Source organism: Rhipicephalus sanguineus, chromosome 3, assembly GCF_013339695.2.
Source record: "Rhipicephalus sanguineus isolate Rsan-2018 chromosome 3, BIME_Rsan_1.4, whole genome shotgun sequence".
Taxonomy (NCBI): Eukaryota; Metazoa; Arthropoda; class Arachnida; order Ixodida; family Ixodidae; genus Rhipicephalus; species Rhipicephalus sanguineus.
The window spans coordinates 125,803,912-125,823,168 of NC_051178.1; the positions used below are offsets into that span (position 1 = coordinate 125,803,912).

Genomic DNA, 19,257 nt, shown 5'->3' on the forward strand with positions numbered 1-19,257 from the left:
TACTTTCACGCTACATTTCAACGGCTCTGTGTTCACGAAGATGAAAATCTGGGCGAGTTTGTAAGAATGCATAATATATAGAGCAGGTAACAGGTAGATTCAAAAGAACGATCTTGTGTGTGTCAGCCAGCCTTCCCTGCCTACGCCCCTGTGAGTTCTTTCCGCAGCTCCTGTGAAAAAAGTCTCGAGTCAGTATGCGTTCCGTAATCGCTTGCTTTCAGTTTTTGGCGTGTTTTGACTGCTTTGCTTGTATCATTTTTGTGGTAAGGACCGATCAAGATGTCGTGCCGTCGTGCTATTCATTGTGGGAAGAGATGTTCTTTCTTGGGTGACGATGTGGTGTTTCGATCTTTGCCGGTTGATGAATAGGCGTGGATTCTGAGTATAAAATTCAGTTTGAAGTTAGCGCTCGTCTCGCGTATATGTTCCTGGCTTGTGTCTTCGTATTTTCGCGCTACCTCCACTATTAGGCTCTGTGTTGACGTGAGTATTCTTCTCTTGTTCACAGCGCCTCCCGAGCTGGGCCTGATGTCGGAGTGGCAGTCGGTGCACTTTCGCTTCTCGGAGGCGGCGCTCAACCTGCACGTGTCCAAGGCCCATCTGTGGGTGTTCGTCAGCTCCAACCAGTCGCTGTCTTCCACGGCGGCCGTCTGGGTCACGCTCTACCAAGTGGCGAGGGACGCCGCCGCCGTGCCCGAGTTGCACCTCGTCAAGGTATATACATTCCGATATACTGCACACAGGAGGAGGAGGAATCGGGTTTATTTACCGAGTTTCAAATGGCGCGGTCCTCAGGGTGGCTCCATGTGGGCAGCGACCCTTTCGGCCTTGGCAGCAGTATATAGTTAAGTGTTTTTTTCTTAATCGGAGTTTTAACGCGATAACGTTAAAGAGCTCGTTTCGCAGAAATACCGGTGTCGGCTTCGTTGGTTGTGAGCGAAAAATTATCATCTTGTCCGTGACCGAGAAATCTAGAAAGATGCAAATAAAGTAAATAATAAAAATCACGCCATATCCACGAAGGGAATGATGATTGAGGAGCTGGCTCGGAGAAGATCGGGAAAACCCGTGAATCTTTCGAACCACAATCGGTCGCATACCTTGCACCTGTGGTCGAACGATCGATCGAGGAACTCGCGCTTGAAGCATGCGTCGGCGCCGCCAGCTTCGGCTTGCGACCGCTTTCGGCGCTTTACCGCTTTCCGCGCCCGCTCCGCTTCGAGGTTTTCTTGCCGCCTCCGCTTCGCGAGCCTTCTCGATGTCCGCACGACCCTGGCGTCTTTCTTCGGCCTCGCGAGCTCGCACCGCAGGGTCTTGCCGGCGGGCCCGCGCTGCTGCTGCCCTATAGCTCTAGCCGCCGTTTGAATCGCCTCCAAGGTATTCATGAGGAGTATCTGCGCTAAGTAGCGCGCGCGTGTGCAGCGCAGTGTGCAGAATAGGAGCAGAGCAGGTGTGTGCCGCGCCTATGGCGCTCCGCCTCGCCGACGGCGCGCCATCTAGCGGGCGACCTATGAACTATTGCACAGCTGCGCCTGTAGCGGTCGCCTCGGGAATTAAGGTTATACGGCGTGGGACTTCGCCCCAGCTTAAGAACCTGGCGAGCCAGCTCCTAAAAATATTTGGTTTGAGTGTAAATCGAACCGAGGCCTTCTGCGTGGCAAGCAGGTGTTCTACTAGAGAGCCACGCCATTGCTTGAAACAGCTTCGAAAAAAAAAAAAACGCTATATATGTGAATGTCTTGGAGATGTAATATTGCGTGGCAGAAGCGTGGAATCGTGCCAGGCGTCAAAACACGTAAATTGCGCAACGAGTGGGTGTTTTAAACGCCCACCCATTACAAAGCGCTCAGACATATTTAATCATCATCAGCAGCAAAAGCATCAACAAAGCGAGCAGCTGCGTAGGTTTGTGTGTTGTTTTACGGCATGTAGTGGGCCCTCCCAAATCTCCGCACTTGACGTTACAGATTTCAAAGTGTACTTTTCGTATTTTGCCGACATTGGCCCAATTAAATTTCCTGAAACTTGTTATCTTAAGTCTATGGCCCCCTCAGGGACAATGTACTTGATTTTTACCGATTAGGAACTTCGTATGACCTAGTAGACGCCGTCAAAATCCATGACGTCACGGCGTTTGATGTGCCAACTTGAAGGTGGCGTCGCTACCCGCGTTTTCTTTTTCGGGCATTTTCTCGCTTACCAAAAGTCTTCTCGCGGTAAGAGTGGTGTTTTCGGTATTGTGAAATCATAACTTACTAGTACGCGAGAAAATTGTTTTTCTCTTTAGTGTCCCTTTAATAACGCCAGTGTGGCCTTCCCAGACTTTGGAATACAATGTTGCAGTTTCTATCTGAGCTCAGCTGTCAGATCGATCTATTGTGCCGTTCAATCAAGTATATATAGTTTGTTAGAGTATATATTGTTCGAAGTTTGCGGTGTGGAGAGTTGTCCCGTCTTTACTATTACACGTGATATAACTTAAGGCAACGTTGACGCATACATATATATCGACGGCTACTTGTATCGTGAGTGGATGTTGATATGCTTAAGTTCAGGGAAAGATGGAAGCTTGAAGAGATGAAAAATAATTGAACACGGGGTATCGCTGGAGTAAACGTTTCGGCTTGTCTTCCTCAAGGCTGGAACTGCCTATACCTTAGCGCGTGTATGCCTATAATTAAAGGGACCCTGCAACACTTCTCGAACTAATCGTCAAAGAGCTTATATATTTCCTCACGTCAAAATCCGCCAAATACGAACGGGTTTACAGGGATTTGCCAGACGCCGCAAGAGCTTTCTCTCTCCTTTCGTATACTAGCGAGCGCGCTGAAAGCTACGCAGGGAGGGAGATGCGTCCCTTCGTCAGCGCGCGTCATGACTTAGAGCACTTTCTTTTCTTTTATTTTTTCTTCGAACGCGCGGCCTACTTTCAGTGTGATCACGAGCGTGCGCGCGAGCACGTGGCGGCATTCTGCGACGGGCACGGTAACTATGCAGCTCACGATGCTCAAGTCAGCCAATGGCGGAGGATTTTTGGGTTTATGACGTGGTCATTTCGGTTTATGGCATCATTTGTCGAGAGAGGAGGGAGCGATTTCTAGCTGGATTTTGGAATTAATTGTAAATTCCAGGTCGCGTGCTGCGCTGTAGTGTTTGGCTGGCGTGTTCTCAGGAGCCCCGTCTACCGATCGGCAGCGGTTTCTGACCATGCTGAAAAAGTGTTGCAGGGCCCCTTAGGTATAGGCAGGTGCCAAGGAAGGCAGGCGTGTATGCCTGCCTACCTTAGCGCGTGTGTGATACATTTAGTTATACAGCCGCACGGTTTTCTGCACTCCGTGAACACACAAATTCTACTTGGCCACTGCGGCATTATCTCGGCTGATTCTTATTTTTGTTATCGCGCCACCTATATTTGACGCGCTGTCGTATAACAGCGTACGACATCGTTCCTTATGTCGACAGTGGCCGTGCGCTGTATACTGTTTCTTGACTGTCATGTAACGTCCGTCAGCGCATGTCAGACGCGCTCGCGGGGTCTGCGAGAACACGTACACTTCGCTGGATCAAGGCGAGGAGGGGGTCATAATGCCGCTGTCGTGGTTCCCCAACCCTTTCATTTTTTATTACGATTACTTTCCCTCCGCGTGCTCCCCACAGCTTGCTCGGCGCGAACCGGTTCCGGAGGCCCGGTTCACTGACGAATGGTGACAGCGGGGCCACTCCCCACCCATTCGGAGTGCCGCTTTTGTTCGCCAGGTTCGAGGTATACACGCACCGAGCGCCCCCCTCTTTCTTTTTTTCTTCCTTTAATTATTCCCAGCATGAGCTCTATTGGTCGCCTTGCTGGAGTGGCATTCAAATTGATGAATGAAGTATAACCGCTTTGCAGTTTAAGAAACCTTGGCTCACATTAATAGCAAAACAGCCGGGCTCCCTGTGATTGAAAGATCATCCCCTCTAGTTTCTTCTTTCTGCGGCGAGTCATGCTGCCTTCCTCTATTCTACAGCTTCTCGCGTATCTAGAACATGTAACCAGTGTATACGTCATTTTGTACGTACTGTATGTATATGTCTGTCGCAGGCCCGTAGCCAGGAATTTTTTTCGGGGGGGGGGGGGGGGGGGGCACTTGCTGAAAACCTTGACTATTTGAGCAAAACGCCTATTTTCATGATTTATTTTCGATAAAACACCATGTGTCATCAAAATTTCGGGGGGGTGGCGGTCCCCCTGCCCCCCCACCCCTCCCCTGGCTACGGGCCTGGTCTGTCGCCGCTATGCGTATTCGTTTTCGCCCGTCCACGTGAACTCCTAGCCCCGCCACGGTGGTCTAGTGGTTCTGGCGCTCGACTGCTGACCCGAAGCTTGCGGGATCGAATCCCGGCCGCGGTGGCTGCATTTTCGATAGAGGCGAAAATGTTTGAGGCCCGTGTACTTAGATTTAGGTGCACAACCCCAGGTGGTCGAAATTTCCGGAGCCCTCCACTGCGGCGTCCCTCATAATCATATCGTTGTTTTGGGACGTTAAACCCCAGATACTAGAATCTTTTAGCAAGTTACGAAAGTACGGTACGCAAATACGGTAAGGCAGTACGGTGACCGCTCCTCCTTTCCCGGTCGTGGAGCGGCCAAAGCACAACCAGCGGGAAAGGAGGAGCGCTACCGTACGGCCTCGTATTTGCGTACCGTATTTCCGTAACTTGCTAAAAGACTATTATTATTACGTGAACTCCTTCGCTTCTCATTACGCGCCCTCATTGCCGCTATATAAGCTAGTGTGTGTGATCATTCCGTTCTTCATTGCCAGTCAAGCCTGTAAGCACACCTAAAAGTATACGTATATGTGGTGCTGCTATATAAACCTATAAGCCATGTCCTCTTTGCTCTGGTTTGCTATATATAGTCAGTCAGTCAGTCAGTCAGTGAGTCAGAGAATCCGCGTGAGCGGTATTTGTAGCGGTCGGTATTTGTAGATATTGAAAAAATCACGAAGCCCCCTCTACATATGCGGACTTCTGCAAGGCGCGTATAGCACTTGCACTTGCGGCGCATGTCTTGCCCGTCATAAGAATGAGCGTCACGCTTAATATTTTCAGTGCTCCATTTAAACCAGGATTATATATATATATATATATATATATATATATATATATATATATATATATATATATATATATATATATATGCGAGGATGAAGTTCAATGGATCCGGTGGGAAATGCAGTCGAGAAAGGAAGACAAAACGTACGAAACAAGCTTTACTAACGTTTCGGCAGGAGGGCCTGCCTTCGTCAGAGTGAAGTCACTCTGACGAAGGCAGGCCCTCCTGCCGAAACGTTAGTAAAGCTTGTTTCGTACGTTTTGTCTTCCTTTCTCGACTATATATATATATATATATATATATATATATATATTCGAGGAAAGGTGTCGCCGGATCCGGGAGTAATAGCAGAAGCAAGGTGTTGACGCACAAGTGAAAAGAAGCTTTATTTGACGTTTCGGCCGTGGGCCCGGCCTTCGTCAGAAATGGCCGGGCCCACGGCCGAAACGTCAAATAAAGCTTCTTTTCACTTGTGCGTCAACACCTTGCTTCTGCTATATATATATATATATATATATATATATATATATATATATATATATATATATATATATATATATATTGTTGTGATGGCACCAAAGGACTGACTAAGCTGTGCCTCTGTGTGGGACATCTTCCTCGTGTCATTTTGCGTACGTTATAAGTGGTGCGCATTCTTCTGTCGCAGGTGCGGACGAAAGAAGAGAAGGGAAACCTGCGGCGCGGGTTCTGGGTGCAGATGGACGCCAAGAAGCTGGTTTCTCACTGGTTCCGACATCCCAAGGATAACTTGGGCATCGTGGTGCACGCCTACGACTCGGAAGGCCGCAAAGTGCACGTCGTCACGGAACCGCCTCCTGGAAGGGAAGCCTTGGTCAGTGTACACTGCAGTAAATGTATGCATATACTGCGAAGCGCCACATGCATAGCGTTACGTGGGGCAGCCCGTGACCATATATAATGAACGTTAACGTTGACTCGATCTGCGTGCTTCGGCGCGCAGTGAGGACGCTAACGCGGCTCGCATTCGGGGCCTTCACAGACGCCGCGGTGTTTGCTTTATCACAGCACGTTTCCCTAAATAACAGCGCGCCGAAACAGAATGCCAGGTCTGCGGCCAGCGAAAGAATAGCGCTCGCATTCCCCGCAGAATGAAGCAAGCGTGCACAGTTAAGGATGGAGTCAGGGTGACTGCGCTGCTTCCTTCTGGATTCCTCGGCCTCTGCATGCTATATATTCACTAAATGCGCGTCGCCCTATAGCGTGCAAACCTTCAGCAAAGCTAAACAGACAAGGAAGGTGCCGAGACATAAAAGGTTCGGTCCCTGCAGTGATAAGTGCGGCCGCGTGCTTACAGGAGTACTGACACGATTTTGAGGCACGTGCCCCCAAAGGGGCATTTCTGGTTTCCCTGTAGATCGGCAGTACTAAAGCCTATTCAATAGGCCACTGGCACTGGCGTCTTTTCTTTTTTTTTTATCGCGCGCCTGCTCTTCTCTCCGCTGTCCTTTCCATCTTTCTTTCCCTTTCCCCTCCCCTTAGTGTAGGGTAGCAAACCGGATGCTACAATTCTGGTTAACCTCCCTACCTTTCTCTCGTTTTATTATCTCTCTCTCTCTCTCTCTGGTTTCCCTGGTGTGCACTATCAACGATCTCCACACACCGGAGACAGACAGAACGTATAAAATATTTTACTTTCGTTTTAAAGTTCTTGTCACCCAGCATCTGCAAGCCAGCCCCACCGCAATGGACATTATCACGACAAGTCAACACAGTCCACTGGGTTTGCGAAATCTGCGTTGCACACAGATAAATCGCAGAAATCACTGTCAGAGTCTCGACGTCGTCGTTGTTTACGTGAACCGCGTGCGATTGACATCTGTTGCTCGTATATGTCACGAGCTGCAGTTTTCCCGTGACGTCAGACGTGTTGAAACGTCACTGCGAAGCCGCCCCCTCGATACCGTAACCGAAATTGCTGTTTTAAAGTAGCGGTATTAAAAATACATTCAATGCATTCCCTAGCAATACAAAGCTCTATTTGGGGTACTCAACATCCGTGTTTTTTTTTTTTAGAGCAACAACCCGAAAATATTCAAAATTCGTGTCAGTACTACTCCTTTAAGAGGTGAACGCATAGATGCATACACACATCATGTATATAAGATATAGTTTCCAAGGGACAGTACACGTACGTAAGGATACAGCAACTTGAGGTGTGTAGCCGTGTGAGCAACTAACATTTACCGGAACGACGGGTGGGCTGCTGTTGCAGGGATCGAGAGAGTTGAGGTTAGGAAGTACGCTAGTCTCTGCAACACATATAAGGGAACAAATTACCCGAAAGAGGAGCAATGGAGCCCAATAGGCGCGCGCGATTAACTGATAGACCGTTGAGGAGGAACCGCAGAGGGATGTGTGCCGTGTGCAAACCAGTTAGTCTGCAAAGGGTTCAACCGCGCGGGTGATGCAGGCCGTGTGTTCGTCCTCCTCGCTCTTGGGTCACTCTTCCCACTTGTTTTCGTAGTGGCGTGTTGGCGGTTGTGTCGCGCTCTTCGACAATAGGAACTGCGCCGCGGTGCCTTCGATTTACACGTATATATGCGTGGATGAGCGTGTGGTGCTGCTTTTACGTTTCGCCACACCCACGAAGTCGGGAGCTGGTCTCCACACGTCGCGATGCCGCGCTGTATATCTCCGGCGTAGTCACGGCACTGCGTCGCCACCGGCTGAGAATGGCGGCCGAGAAGACTATCGGAGCCATGATTTCAATCTGACTCTGGGCACAAATCGGCGCTGGATTCTTTCACAAGTAAGTGATCGCTCTTTATTCTGCCGTACCTATCGCATGCGCGAAACTTATTGTGACCGCCTGGAAATTGGCCGCCATTGCCGTCGGCCGCCCGTGCGCTTACTCATGGAGTGTTCGCCGCGGCGATGAGCTGTGGGCTCGCGATATTGAACAGAGGCCTCGCCGCTGCAGTGTTCTGCGACTCGTCGAAAACGCACGGCAGTCGCCGGCAACGATTGTATTTCGCGCGCTTGAAATGCACCGGCATGGATTGGCGGGTATTGGACGCCGTTACCGTCGGCTTCCTCGTCGCTCGCTCGCAAGCAGTTCGCCGCCGTTCGTGGCAGCGGCCCCGCGTTCGCTCGCTCTTCCGCTCATTCGCTGGCGGCAGCGGCGGCTGATGGGCTTGCTCGAGCTGTACGACGCCGCTCGCAGAAAACTCGCCGACTAGTTGGCGGCACGGTGGTTGGCGGCGCCTCGGCGTGATGGCTGCTGCCGCACTTGAGCTGTTGCGCTATGTGGCTCGAAATGCGTCATTGATTATGTATGACATCACGATGAAATTATTTGCATGCAATAATTTAGACGCGTGTTTTTATTTCACCTTGCACGTATTTGCCATGTGCGTGCTTCTTCATCCTCACTGTCACGTGCGACTATCTATTTTCAATCTTTTTGTGCTTTGCAGGATGCAGCCGTTGTCAACAACGTGCAGAATGCTGTGCGCGCTGGCGCGTGCAATACCAGTCATCTATCGCTTCCGTTGGAGCAGCTTCACAAAAAGGACTGTACGAGATGTAACAACGTGGCTGGACCTGTACTGGACATTTTACAGTGAATTAAGTGAAAGCAGAAACTTCATATGTATAGAGAAAAATAAAACCTTTCATTGTCTCACTTTTGTCTTTCGTTGTCGCATTGACTGCGAAAGCAGTGACATTCGCATGACTAAATATTTTTTTCGCGTGTTCTTTTCCGCGCCATTTGTTGCTCACCGCGGAAAAGAAAACACGCGAAAAAAAAGGTGTTAAGCTTTGCGGATAGTAACTGCAGAAAATCGTCCCTGGGGATTAACGGATCATTTGAAGTGGGGATAAAAAATTCATCCGAATGGAGCATTTGAGTGGACCGACCGTTCGCGTCCGGCGAGGTGCAACTGCGGGGACTAACGGTTGCCCGGTAAGGTGTAAATGTGAGGACTGAATGTTAGTCCATTGAGGTGATCTGTGGGAAATGACAGTTGTCCGGTAAGGTGTAAATGTTAGTCCATTGAGGTGATCTGTGGGGACTAACAGTTAGCTGCTTGGGTACTTACGGTTAGACCCGGTGCCGTTAGTCCTTAAAGGGATTAATGAATGTGGCAACCCCTTATAGTCCCTAAAGGGTCGAAGCACACACCATTTTGCCTTAGAGTGTATATACGTGCTGAGGATAGGGGGAGGGAAAGATAGGCGAGAACATCGCGCATTCTAGTATAGGAGGATGCTGTAACGTTACTCCACCGTTGCGGTTGGTTACAAGAAGCCTGAGGAAGAAGTATATACTCCGACCAGCATGCGAATATTACGCTGCGATCATACAGTACCAACGAACCCGATCTGCCACCCTTATAAGTGCTGTGCAGCTTTCGACATAGCTGATGATGATAATGAAGCATCTATTTAGCTCAGTACCCAGATGCTTGTTCATGTCCGCGTCCGAAACGTCGCCTCCTACGCGTTATTGCGCGTTACTTCCTCATTGAAGTACATCCTTATTGCTGAAGTTTATAATCACATACTCTACCAGCGATTTCGCATTTTACATTTAGAGAAGAAAGAACGGAAGACGTCGGTTCGAGAAAATGCGGTGCTTATTCAAAACTCCGAAAGCGAGCTTCTCCGCTGTGCTTTGAGCGGTATTCGGAAAAGATGACTCTCGTTGCGCGAAAGCCGAGCTGGTTTTGGCAGTGCAGCTCTGCTAACATTGTGATATCTCTTGCCCGTTATATACGGCAGTATTCCAATCAATTCAAGCATCATCACCACCTTCAGTCTACTATATACGTGTATGTAATGCAATGCGGAGGACAAACGTCTCTCCCCGATATCGATTAATTACTCCGCTGCCTAACGTATATCTTGTGCAAGTTTAATCCACTCTGTGGCCGGATATTTACTAATGCAATTACTCCGTTTAATCATCCGCCACAACCACGCGGTTTTCGTTTTACTGGCACCAATCAACCGAAGTGCCATCGCTATACTAATGCTTCAACTGTCTCTCTACTGCAACAGATCGCCGTTAATCGTGTTCTACCCATGCGGTACATTACATGTACCGCCTATCTGCACCATGCATCAACACTTGTTTGATACATTGTGTTTATCTTCCCATCCGTCATCAAATCACGCCCGTCAAAGTTATCGCGTGCGCCACTTCGCAAGACAAAGCAGCGCCGCTGTTTTGCGTAGAAAAACTTGCTTGCTAAGGTTATAATTGGCCCCCGCAGCCCCCCTTCCTGCACGTAATATAAGCTCTTCAGTGTCTACATGTTTTATTCATTCATTCATATACGTGCGTGTGTATACGCATACGCGCAAACGAGACAGAGAGCGAGAGAGACAGATTGTCAGTATGCTGCCGCCCACATCACTAACAACTTCCACGAGCTACGTATAGCGCACGCACCTCACCGCGCTTCCCACGCAAACGGGGTGCGTTCATATCCGGCGTTCCCCGCCGTCGGCGGCGGTGGCAGACAGTCGACGGGGGGTCCGCAGCCGTCGCGTCGAGTGGGTCGCTAGACTGGCCGCACTGCAGCGCGAGCCGCCGCCGCCGCCGACGTCTGCGATCTTCTTCTTCTTCCTAGATAACGGGACGACTTGCAAAACCGCGCCCCGCCGCGCACGGGCCCCGGGTAAGATGACCTTAGACGCGAAGGTTTAATGAACTTGCGCCGAAATGGCCGGCCGTTGTCTATCTTGGCCGCGACGCGACGACCCTCGCCGCTGCTTCACGACGTCGTCGAGTGTTTGCCCCTGTCGCGATTGTCGCGCGCTGCCCGGCAGGAGGCACGCGGGGGGCACGCGCCGGCCCTGGGAGAACAGTCGCGACAGGTGGCGGGGCGATGGTTGCCTTGACGTTGCTACGTCAGGGCTGGAAACACGTGTTGTAGCTGATGTACTTCGCTGATGCTGCTTGCACTGTTTATTGAATTGGGATAAGTCTTTTTTAATGCGTGTGTGAAAGTCTTGTAGACAAAGATAGGAGGTTGGGTGGAGTCCATTTAATGGCGCTGACGTAGCCAGGTCAGTTATTGAGACCGAGCTAAAGAAGTTTAATTTATCACGCGCCAGCAGCTCTGCGCAGTCCGACATTAGAGGAACAATTATGGGCAGTCCAACGGGCCCGCGAAGCGGCCGAAAGGCTATAGGTCTTTCGGTCCCAACGTTGGAGCGGTCCGCTTCGGGCTAGGAAACTAGCACGACCTATTGGACCTCAATAAAGTTCTTTCATCCATCCATCATCCATCAGCCACGGTCAAAGAAATTCTTACAGAGACTCCAGACAACATTTTCAAGTCCTCTTTTATAAATGGGACGAATAGTACATGCACGAACGTGCTGTCATTGTCTCCTTCACCTCAGTTTCATGGAGAACATCCCTTTGTGATGAAGAATCCTCAAACTCGTGAGGCCACGCGCTCCCGTGCTGCAAGTGATATATATTGAGCGCGACTCTATACGCGATAACTTAAGTACGCTGGTGAAAAAAGAAATAGCGCCTCTAACTTTAGGAACTTCTTTTTACTCTCTTTAGCTTCAACATCACGGCATCCTTGGACGCCGTCTGCATTGTGCAATCTGCCGTCAGCTAGCCATTTGAAAGAATGTTTCATGCTACTCCTTTCCTTACCTCTTTCTAGGAAGATTTGGGCTATATAGGGTGCCCCAAGCGTTTAGGAAGCAAAGCACCAGGCGCAAACGTTCTGCGACGCCAACTCTTGCGTATAGCTTAATCTAAAGCTCTCTGTAGATGCGTCTCTGTAGCTCTCTGTAGAAAGTGTTTCCTCCCCCGAGCTATCACCTCTGCGCCCTCAAGGGCGAGGGCAACGTCGAAATTGGCCGGCTCGGGGCCCGCACCCAACTCGAATATCGCTGTCCATGCGATATGCACTCGAGCGCGTCCGCGGAACCCCATCTTCTCTCATGCGGCACGTATGCGTTTACGGAGTGCCGACTCGGTGGTTGCCTGCTGATATATGCAACAGTATCACGTTGCTTCCGTCACACGGCTCCCCCTTTCCTCCTCTGCTGCCGGGTAGAAACCACTTTATGCGGTCGCGCAATCGACCGCGCGCACTCCTACATAGCGTGTGCAACAAGATTGCGGAACCTCAGCCAGGCCTCGCGGTCCGTGAAGTACATGTAGCGCGCTTATCGTCGGATCCGCGCACAATCGCTGGAAAGAAGCGGCGATCGCTTTCACTTCTCGAGGGACTCCATGGTTGAGCAGCGCTGTATGTGAGCGAAGCATATACATAAGAGAAAATAGCTTGCAACGGCAGAAAGAGCATAGAGCTCCTTTAACATGTTGCTTATTAAGACGAAAGCCTTAGACACCTCATGAAATGCGAAAAGTGGCTGTCGACGTCAGCGACAGCATGAATGATGCAAAAAATCATCATCACGTGATGACGTCACAGGTCGCGAACATTTATGATGTCACATGATGACGTCATCACATACATCGTCGCTTCGGTCAAAGGTGGGCTGGTCCCAGAGGCACTGAAAGAACACAGGTGCACAAGGTTTTAAATGCTTAATACAATTGAATGAAAAGAAAAGAAAGAAAAGATGGTTTTCGCCTTCGAGTCATGGCGAAACCGTGTGACCTATTATTTGTCTGTGTCGAGCCAATTGTATGATGAGGGTCTTCCCTCGATGGCTCTTCTTCAAGAGGAGCGATCGCGAGTGCATATTATGTGCAGTTCGCGAACCAGCGGCGCCGAATTGGTCTACTTCGCAACAGCGGCAACACGAGACGCTCCGTTGAATCATGTTGCGCTGGACATGGCCTCCGTCATTACGCGTGCGGAATCAAAGGCCCTGCATAAGAGAGATGGGCCGAAAACCGCTGCACGCTTAGACGCACCTTGTGTATACAGTGAGCGCATGGCGCTTTGGATGGAGATATTGCAACTGTGCCGCGCACCCAGCTGCAATTAAATTACAATCCTTCCGCAGCGTTTTCCGACGGTGAACATGTTGCGCACCAACACTCTTGTATTGACACACGTATACTCACTAACACTTGTGTCGGCACTTAGTTGTGTGCCAATATTGCAGGCGTGTGTCGGACTGCACTTGTTGCGTATTGAATTACTCGTGCACCGTATTGGAACTTGTCTACAGCTTATGATAGGTGGCATCGTCATTTGCAATATGTTTCATTGTTTCGTATGTCACATTGCCTTTTGACCACCTATCGTGTGGTGAGCGTGATCCGTGACATCTGTAAGCAAGTTATGATGCGCAGAATTCTTATATGCATTTCCTTCAGCAAAAAATGGTGCATGTCAGCAGGTTATAAAAAGATAGATGCATGGTTCGAACAATCTGTAACTTTTAAAGCGGCCCTGCAAAACATTTTCAGCATGGTCAGAAAACGCTGCCGATAGGTACTCGAGGCTCCTGAGAACACGCAAGCCAAACATTGTAGCGCAGCACGCGGCCTGGAATTTACAATTAATTCTCAAAGTCAGCTAGAAATCTTTCCCTCTTATCTCGACAAATGATGCCATAAACCCAAATGACCGCGCCATAAACCCAAAGTCCACGGCCATTGGCTGATTTGAGCATCGTGAGCTGCATGGTTACCGTGGCCGTCGCGGGATGCCGCCACGTGCCCCCGCGCTCGCTGTACGAAAAGAGAAAGTGCTTGAAGCGTACAAGCGACAAATGCCTGTAACTCCGCTCGTACTTGACGGATTCTAAAAAAACTTTTGCGGCGAGGAAATAAGCCCTTTTATTGATGCCATTCAGCGATAACTTGGAAAAGTGTTGCAGGGCCCCTTTTAAAGATAACAAGGGGGAATTATAGAGATAACTTATTTGGCGCCTCTCACGTGACGTTGCACATTGCATGAGTTACAGCGGTCACGTACCTTTCAATGAGCGAATGAAAATGGGAATGGCTTAATGATGAAACAAAAGGCTGTCTCTACAAAGATACGTTCAAGCTATCTGTATATATATACGTTAAGATAGGAGTGCTCATTGGTCATCCTTGCTCCTTGCGCCACAACACCGCACTTCATCGTCGTTGCGAAAGGTGTGAAGTGGTCCGTTCGGTTACGTATGACCGTTCGCATTGTTCACATGTGTATGCTGTCTCTTATAGTGGAGAAGCTCTGAAGTGTTCTTCCAAGAAGCGCCCAACATTCGGCGCGTCTCAGTTCTTTTGGGAAATAGTTTCAGGAAATAGACGTAAATAAATATGTCAGACTTGGCTGTAATGAAATTGCAGTAACGAAATTGCTTTTCGCTGTAATGAGTAATGTAATGATATACTTTTGGTAATTTAGTAATGTAATGAATTACTTCAAGTGAGCAATTCAAAGAAAATTGCCTGTTACTTTCCCAATTACTTTTGACTAAAATATGACAAGTCCGCTTCCCGTATGAAAATAACAAAGACAAGTTAATCTAAGTGCCAAACCGCAAGCGCGGGAAGTTGACCGGAGATATGAGATTCCTTCATGTATGTGCTGCAAGTAAAGTGTAGGTGAGTTAGTGTATCAATCATAAATTTTTGTTAAAAGTAGTTTCATTAGTCTTCAAAAGTAATTGTAATAGAATGTCATTACTTTCGACCAGTTATAATTTGTAATGTAGATTATTTAGACTTTTTTAAATATTAGAAAGGTAATTACTGATGTAATTCAATTACATTTTAGAAGTAATTTTCCCATCTCCTAAATATATACTATATATCTTGTGGTGAAGTAATGCAGTGAAGAGAAAGGCCAACAAATTCTCGCGAAAGCCTTTTGAACCCATCGGTGCACGTTGAAACGATGCTCTATTGAGTTAGCTACTTTTTTTTACAGATCATCTGTACGAGTTCTCTGTAACGTGAGCTTGTTCACAAAAGATCGTCGTGCAGCCTCTACACACACACATAGAAAAACTCTATCCCGGCTGAGCCTTCAGTTTATGTACAATAAATATTTGTACACCCCTACGGGTGTAAAAACGGTGTTTGGCTGTCTCATGCCTAACACCCTAGCGTATGGGATAATAGCATGTTGGACGTCGTCGACGTCCTCGCATTCCATAGGCATGCCGGATATTGCACCGACAGGCCGACACATTTCTTTTCTAGCTGTCAAGTGTCGCACACCACAACACTTCGATAAGTCTATAGTGCCGGGCAGTGACTATGTCGAAGAGGATCGTCAAGGATCCTGGCTGTCCTTGCAAAAAAAAAAAAGAAACCATTTCACGGTCTCATATACACTTCGTGGTATGTAAGAATCTTCCACTCCGCATAATGTCCAGGGCTGTCTGCAGGAGATAAGTGCATGCTTCACGCGCTGGCACTATAGGTCTGACAAGAACAGCTGGCCTTGTTGTCTTGATTAGACTAGCTGATAATACTCGCATCTTTGCTGATCTCTGCGAAACCGGACCGACTACGCTGTCGGTGGTTGAACGCACACATGCCGATGCAAAGGCGACGATGCATAGAGCTTGTATGTATGTCGAAAAGGCACGAATACTTAAAAGCGACCATTGGGAAGAAATGTATCGAAGACTGTTGAACTTTGTTGTAAAAAAAGAAATAACACGAATACTCAAAACGCGATTTTGTTTAGAGGGCTTGCTATGACTTGTGCGCCTATGCATTGTACTATAGTTGACGTATCAATTGTTTCCTACAAGCTCAACTCGGCTTTAAGAATTTGTAAATCACTCATACGATGTATTGATATTATGTTCTGTCATGCCTGAATTCACTGAATATTGACCGCGATATTCACTGAACAGAATGTTGAGTCAATATCAATAGTGACTGAACATGTCTGAATTGACTAATATTGACTTAACAGAATGCTCAGATCAGCCAATGTTCAGCCAATATCTGTTGTAACACCGATAGACATGTTTATGTTTATTGGCATTTGCCGGCATTCGGCAACACTATCCAGTATTAGCAGTCATTTATCCATATTTAGTCAGCATTAGCAGTTATTTAGCGAATGACCGCCAACACTAATCGACGTTATAGCCGTTATTTGGGCCAACAATCGCCGGTGCGAACTACATCAAATAAGTCATATGCTAGTAAATAAGGCATGTTCAAGTGAAGTGACTTGCCGCCAGGATCGGGGCAGATTTTTCTTCATAAATCGGACACCATCGCCGTGTACCACGTCACAGGATGTTGGTGGAATATGCTATTTACGAAGATAATGTATTCGAAACGACAAACAATTTCGCTGAAGTGAAAGTCAGAAGAGCTCAAGACATGTAGGGAAGGGTGTTTCAGCTCCACAATATGAAACCTGGGGGGGGGGCGAGCATGCAGTGTGCGCAGGTATTTCCCCCAGCAAAATCTTTACTCTTTACTGCTTTACTCGCCACCGGTCCACTAACGCACCATCACTTTGCAGATATGTTTCAAGAAGCAGTAGTTTCAAATTAATTACTTTACCGCAGAGATGCACGTTTGTGTCTCTGGTTTTAGATAAGAAACTTGAGCGCCTTGGTAAATTTCGTCAGGGATTCTGGACACCGCTGCTACGCCAAACATAATGTTTTAGGCAGTAATGACGAACCTTTAACTCGATATGCATAGTATGGGCCGGTGGCAAGTAGTGGGATTTACCCCATTTTTGTGGCGCATACCCGTTTATGATAGACCGTGTGACGACGACATGACACGCCAATGTCAAATTTTAAGCGCGGAACGTTCAAGGAAGGTGTCTTGAAAAGTGTGTAGCCGCCAGCAGGCAACACTAGACGCAGTCGAAACTCGAGCCGACACGTCCTTGGTCTCTTGTCGCGTTCCACTGGCCGTTTATCGCGATAAGCGCCTGGTAAGCAAACGAGCCCGAGGGCGAGCCAGCCGCGCGCGGCTCCTTGCATGTGCAACGGCCTCACGGTTGCCCCGCAAAACTCATGCTCGCCTCTTTATGTACAAAATGCTCTATAATATATGCCGCTCTCTCTACATATATAGCTACATATAGTATATAAACTTGAATATGTATAATATATACGAATCTGCCTTTTGGGCAGCATTGTATTTGTGATGCCCAAGAGCGCCTCCTCAGTCGCGCGTATATTGTGACGCCCAAATATGCCATGAAATATAAAGCAAATATATTTTTTTGCAGCTGGAATATTTTTAATCTGTCCAAATATAACAAACATGCTTCATGCATTCAACTCATATATGGCGTAGCCTTCGGTGCTGCGTATATGTAAAATTTATTTATCAAACAGCGTTTTAACACAGTTGGCGTCAACCGGAGGGTATTATACATATATCTTGGCTATTTCAACTCACGTATATTGTGCTGCTGTTTGCCGTCTGAATTTTCTTCGCCACTTCCACGGGGTGCATTAATTCTCTCACTCCCTCTTCTTTTTGATTCCGTAGATATATGTGCTTTATCGCAGCAATTAATACGTTTGTTTATTGGACCTTAAAAGCGGACATTATTTCTATAATGTGACGTCAGCGCACATTTTTGACTAGTGCAAGCTGACACCCCTTCGCGACGAAGCTTATTGTGATTTCCATGTTGATCTATAGAATGAGACCGACTCAAAGTTCTATGCCACACACACACAAAAGAGAAAACGCTTGTCTGCAATGGTTGAAAGAGCCCGCAAGAACGCATCTTTTATCAGTACATTAGATGAATCCATATAACTGGACAGTATTATTGAAACGTCCGATCTGTAGCTTATACTGGGCAGTATTAAAATCTATCAGCAGGCGTGCTAATGCTAATACCCGATCTATCGCCCCACATGTCACGTATACCATGCTCTCACCATCTATTGGCGAAAGTTGAAACGGCATATAGACGCAGTCTTGTTTACTTTCACTGTTCCCACGCTTCGTCACGTTATTGTATGCCCGTGGCGACACAAAAGGCCAGTACTGAATATTGGGCAATTTGGGGCACCATAACCTTGTTTTGCTGTAGCGCAACTCAGTTTGAGCAAGAAGGAGAGACAATAGCAAGGAAAGAAATGACAGGCAACAGGATCATCCTGCTGCCTGTCATTTCCTTCCTTGCCATTGTCTTTTCTTCAGGGTCAAAGTGAGCTGCGCTATATAGCAAAACGAAACAAAAGGCCGGCTGGACGTCTGGTACAGCTTCCTTTGCGGGGACATAAAGCACACGTACATCTCGGCATGCTTGCTCTGGCTACTGGGTCACGTGACCGGCGAGACGGGATGTCCAACGAGACTGTCTAAAGAGTATATGGATGTCCAACGAGACGGAACGTTCAATTTAGAAGAGTAGAACTTGTCCTAATTCAAAATTTGTCAGAAAACTAATTCATTGCGTTAAGATAGCCTCACGGTACATTTGCATTTTCTTTGTGTTTCGTAAATGTTGAATGTGGCGTCGGGCATCGTATTTTCGCTCCCTTATTAATGTGCTTGACTGCATTTATCGTAATTTCAACTTTTGTTTGTTTTATTTTTTTCTCTTTTTAGTTTTCATGTATATTTCATAAGTTATTTTATTTTGTTTGATTACATACTTTGTGTGATGTCAGAAATCGGACATCACACCCCCTTAAAGAATTACGAAAGAGGGCACTCCCTCGCCCACTTTCGTGGGGTATTTATGTGCGTTTAGTCTCTGGATGGATGGATGCTATGAGCGTAGGCGGTGACATGTGTGCCACCAGGCTCGACAAAAGGAAGAAGCTTCTTTTTTTCTTAAGTTGGCGTAGTGCCTCGTCTAATACGATTAAATCAATCTTACTACAGAAAAAAAAAAAACAAGAAAACTTCACAGCCCAGTTCTCTGCCCCTTACGGCAGAATGTCAAACTTTTCCCACTATTTATACCCAATAATGTGGACGAGGGAGCGGCCTCCGTTCGTAGCTCAACTGTTAGAGCATCAGACGCGTAATTCGAAAGTTGTAGAATTGGATCCCACCGACGGAAAGAGTGACACTAATAAATGCTTGAATAGAGCACCCAACAGGAGGGTGGTGTAGTAATTGTATGCCTACTCGTTGCCCACGATATTGTGGCTACTTTGTCGGGTTACATGTAACCTATTACGTACAATTTCGGTTCCTGCGACTGGCGAATCATTTAAGTTTTCCGACCGAGACGGAATGTCCTACGAGACAGGGGCGTAGG

General features: G+C 47.7%; 2 protein-coding genes across 2 annotated transcripts in view; both read left to right on the top strand.

Moving 5' to 3' along the window:
* LOC119387096 (growth/differentiation factor 11) overlaps positions 1 to 6,327 on the top strand; it is a 104,012-nt gene extending 97,685 nt beyond the window's left edge. Inside the window, exons 2-3 of the mRNA XM_037654404.2 lie at positions 509 to 714; positions 5,766 to 6,327. Of these exons, the coding sequence (XP_037510332.1) occupies positions 509 to 714; positions 5,766 to 6,038 (479 nt within the window). The 3' untranslated portion in view covers positions 6,039 to 6,327. The remainder of the gene's footprint in view (positions 1 to 508; positions 715 to 5,765) is intronic.
* The window catches only part of LOC119387099 (ORM1-like protein 3), a 465,457-nt gene that overhangs the window by 426,709 nt on the left and 19,491 nt on the right, over positions 1 to 19,257 (top strand). The window lies entirely within an intron of this gene.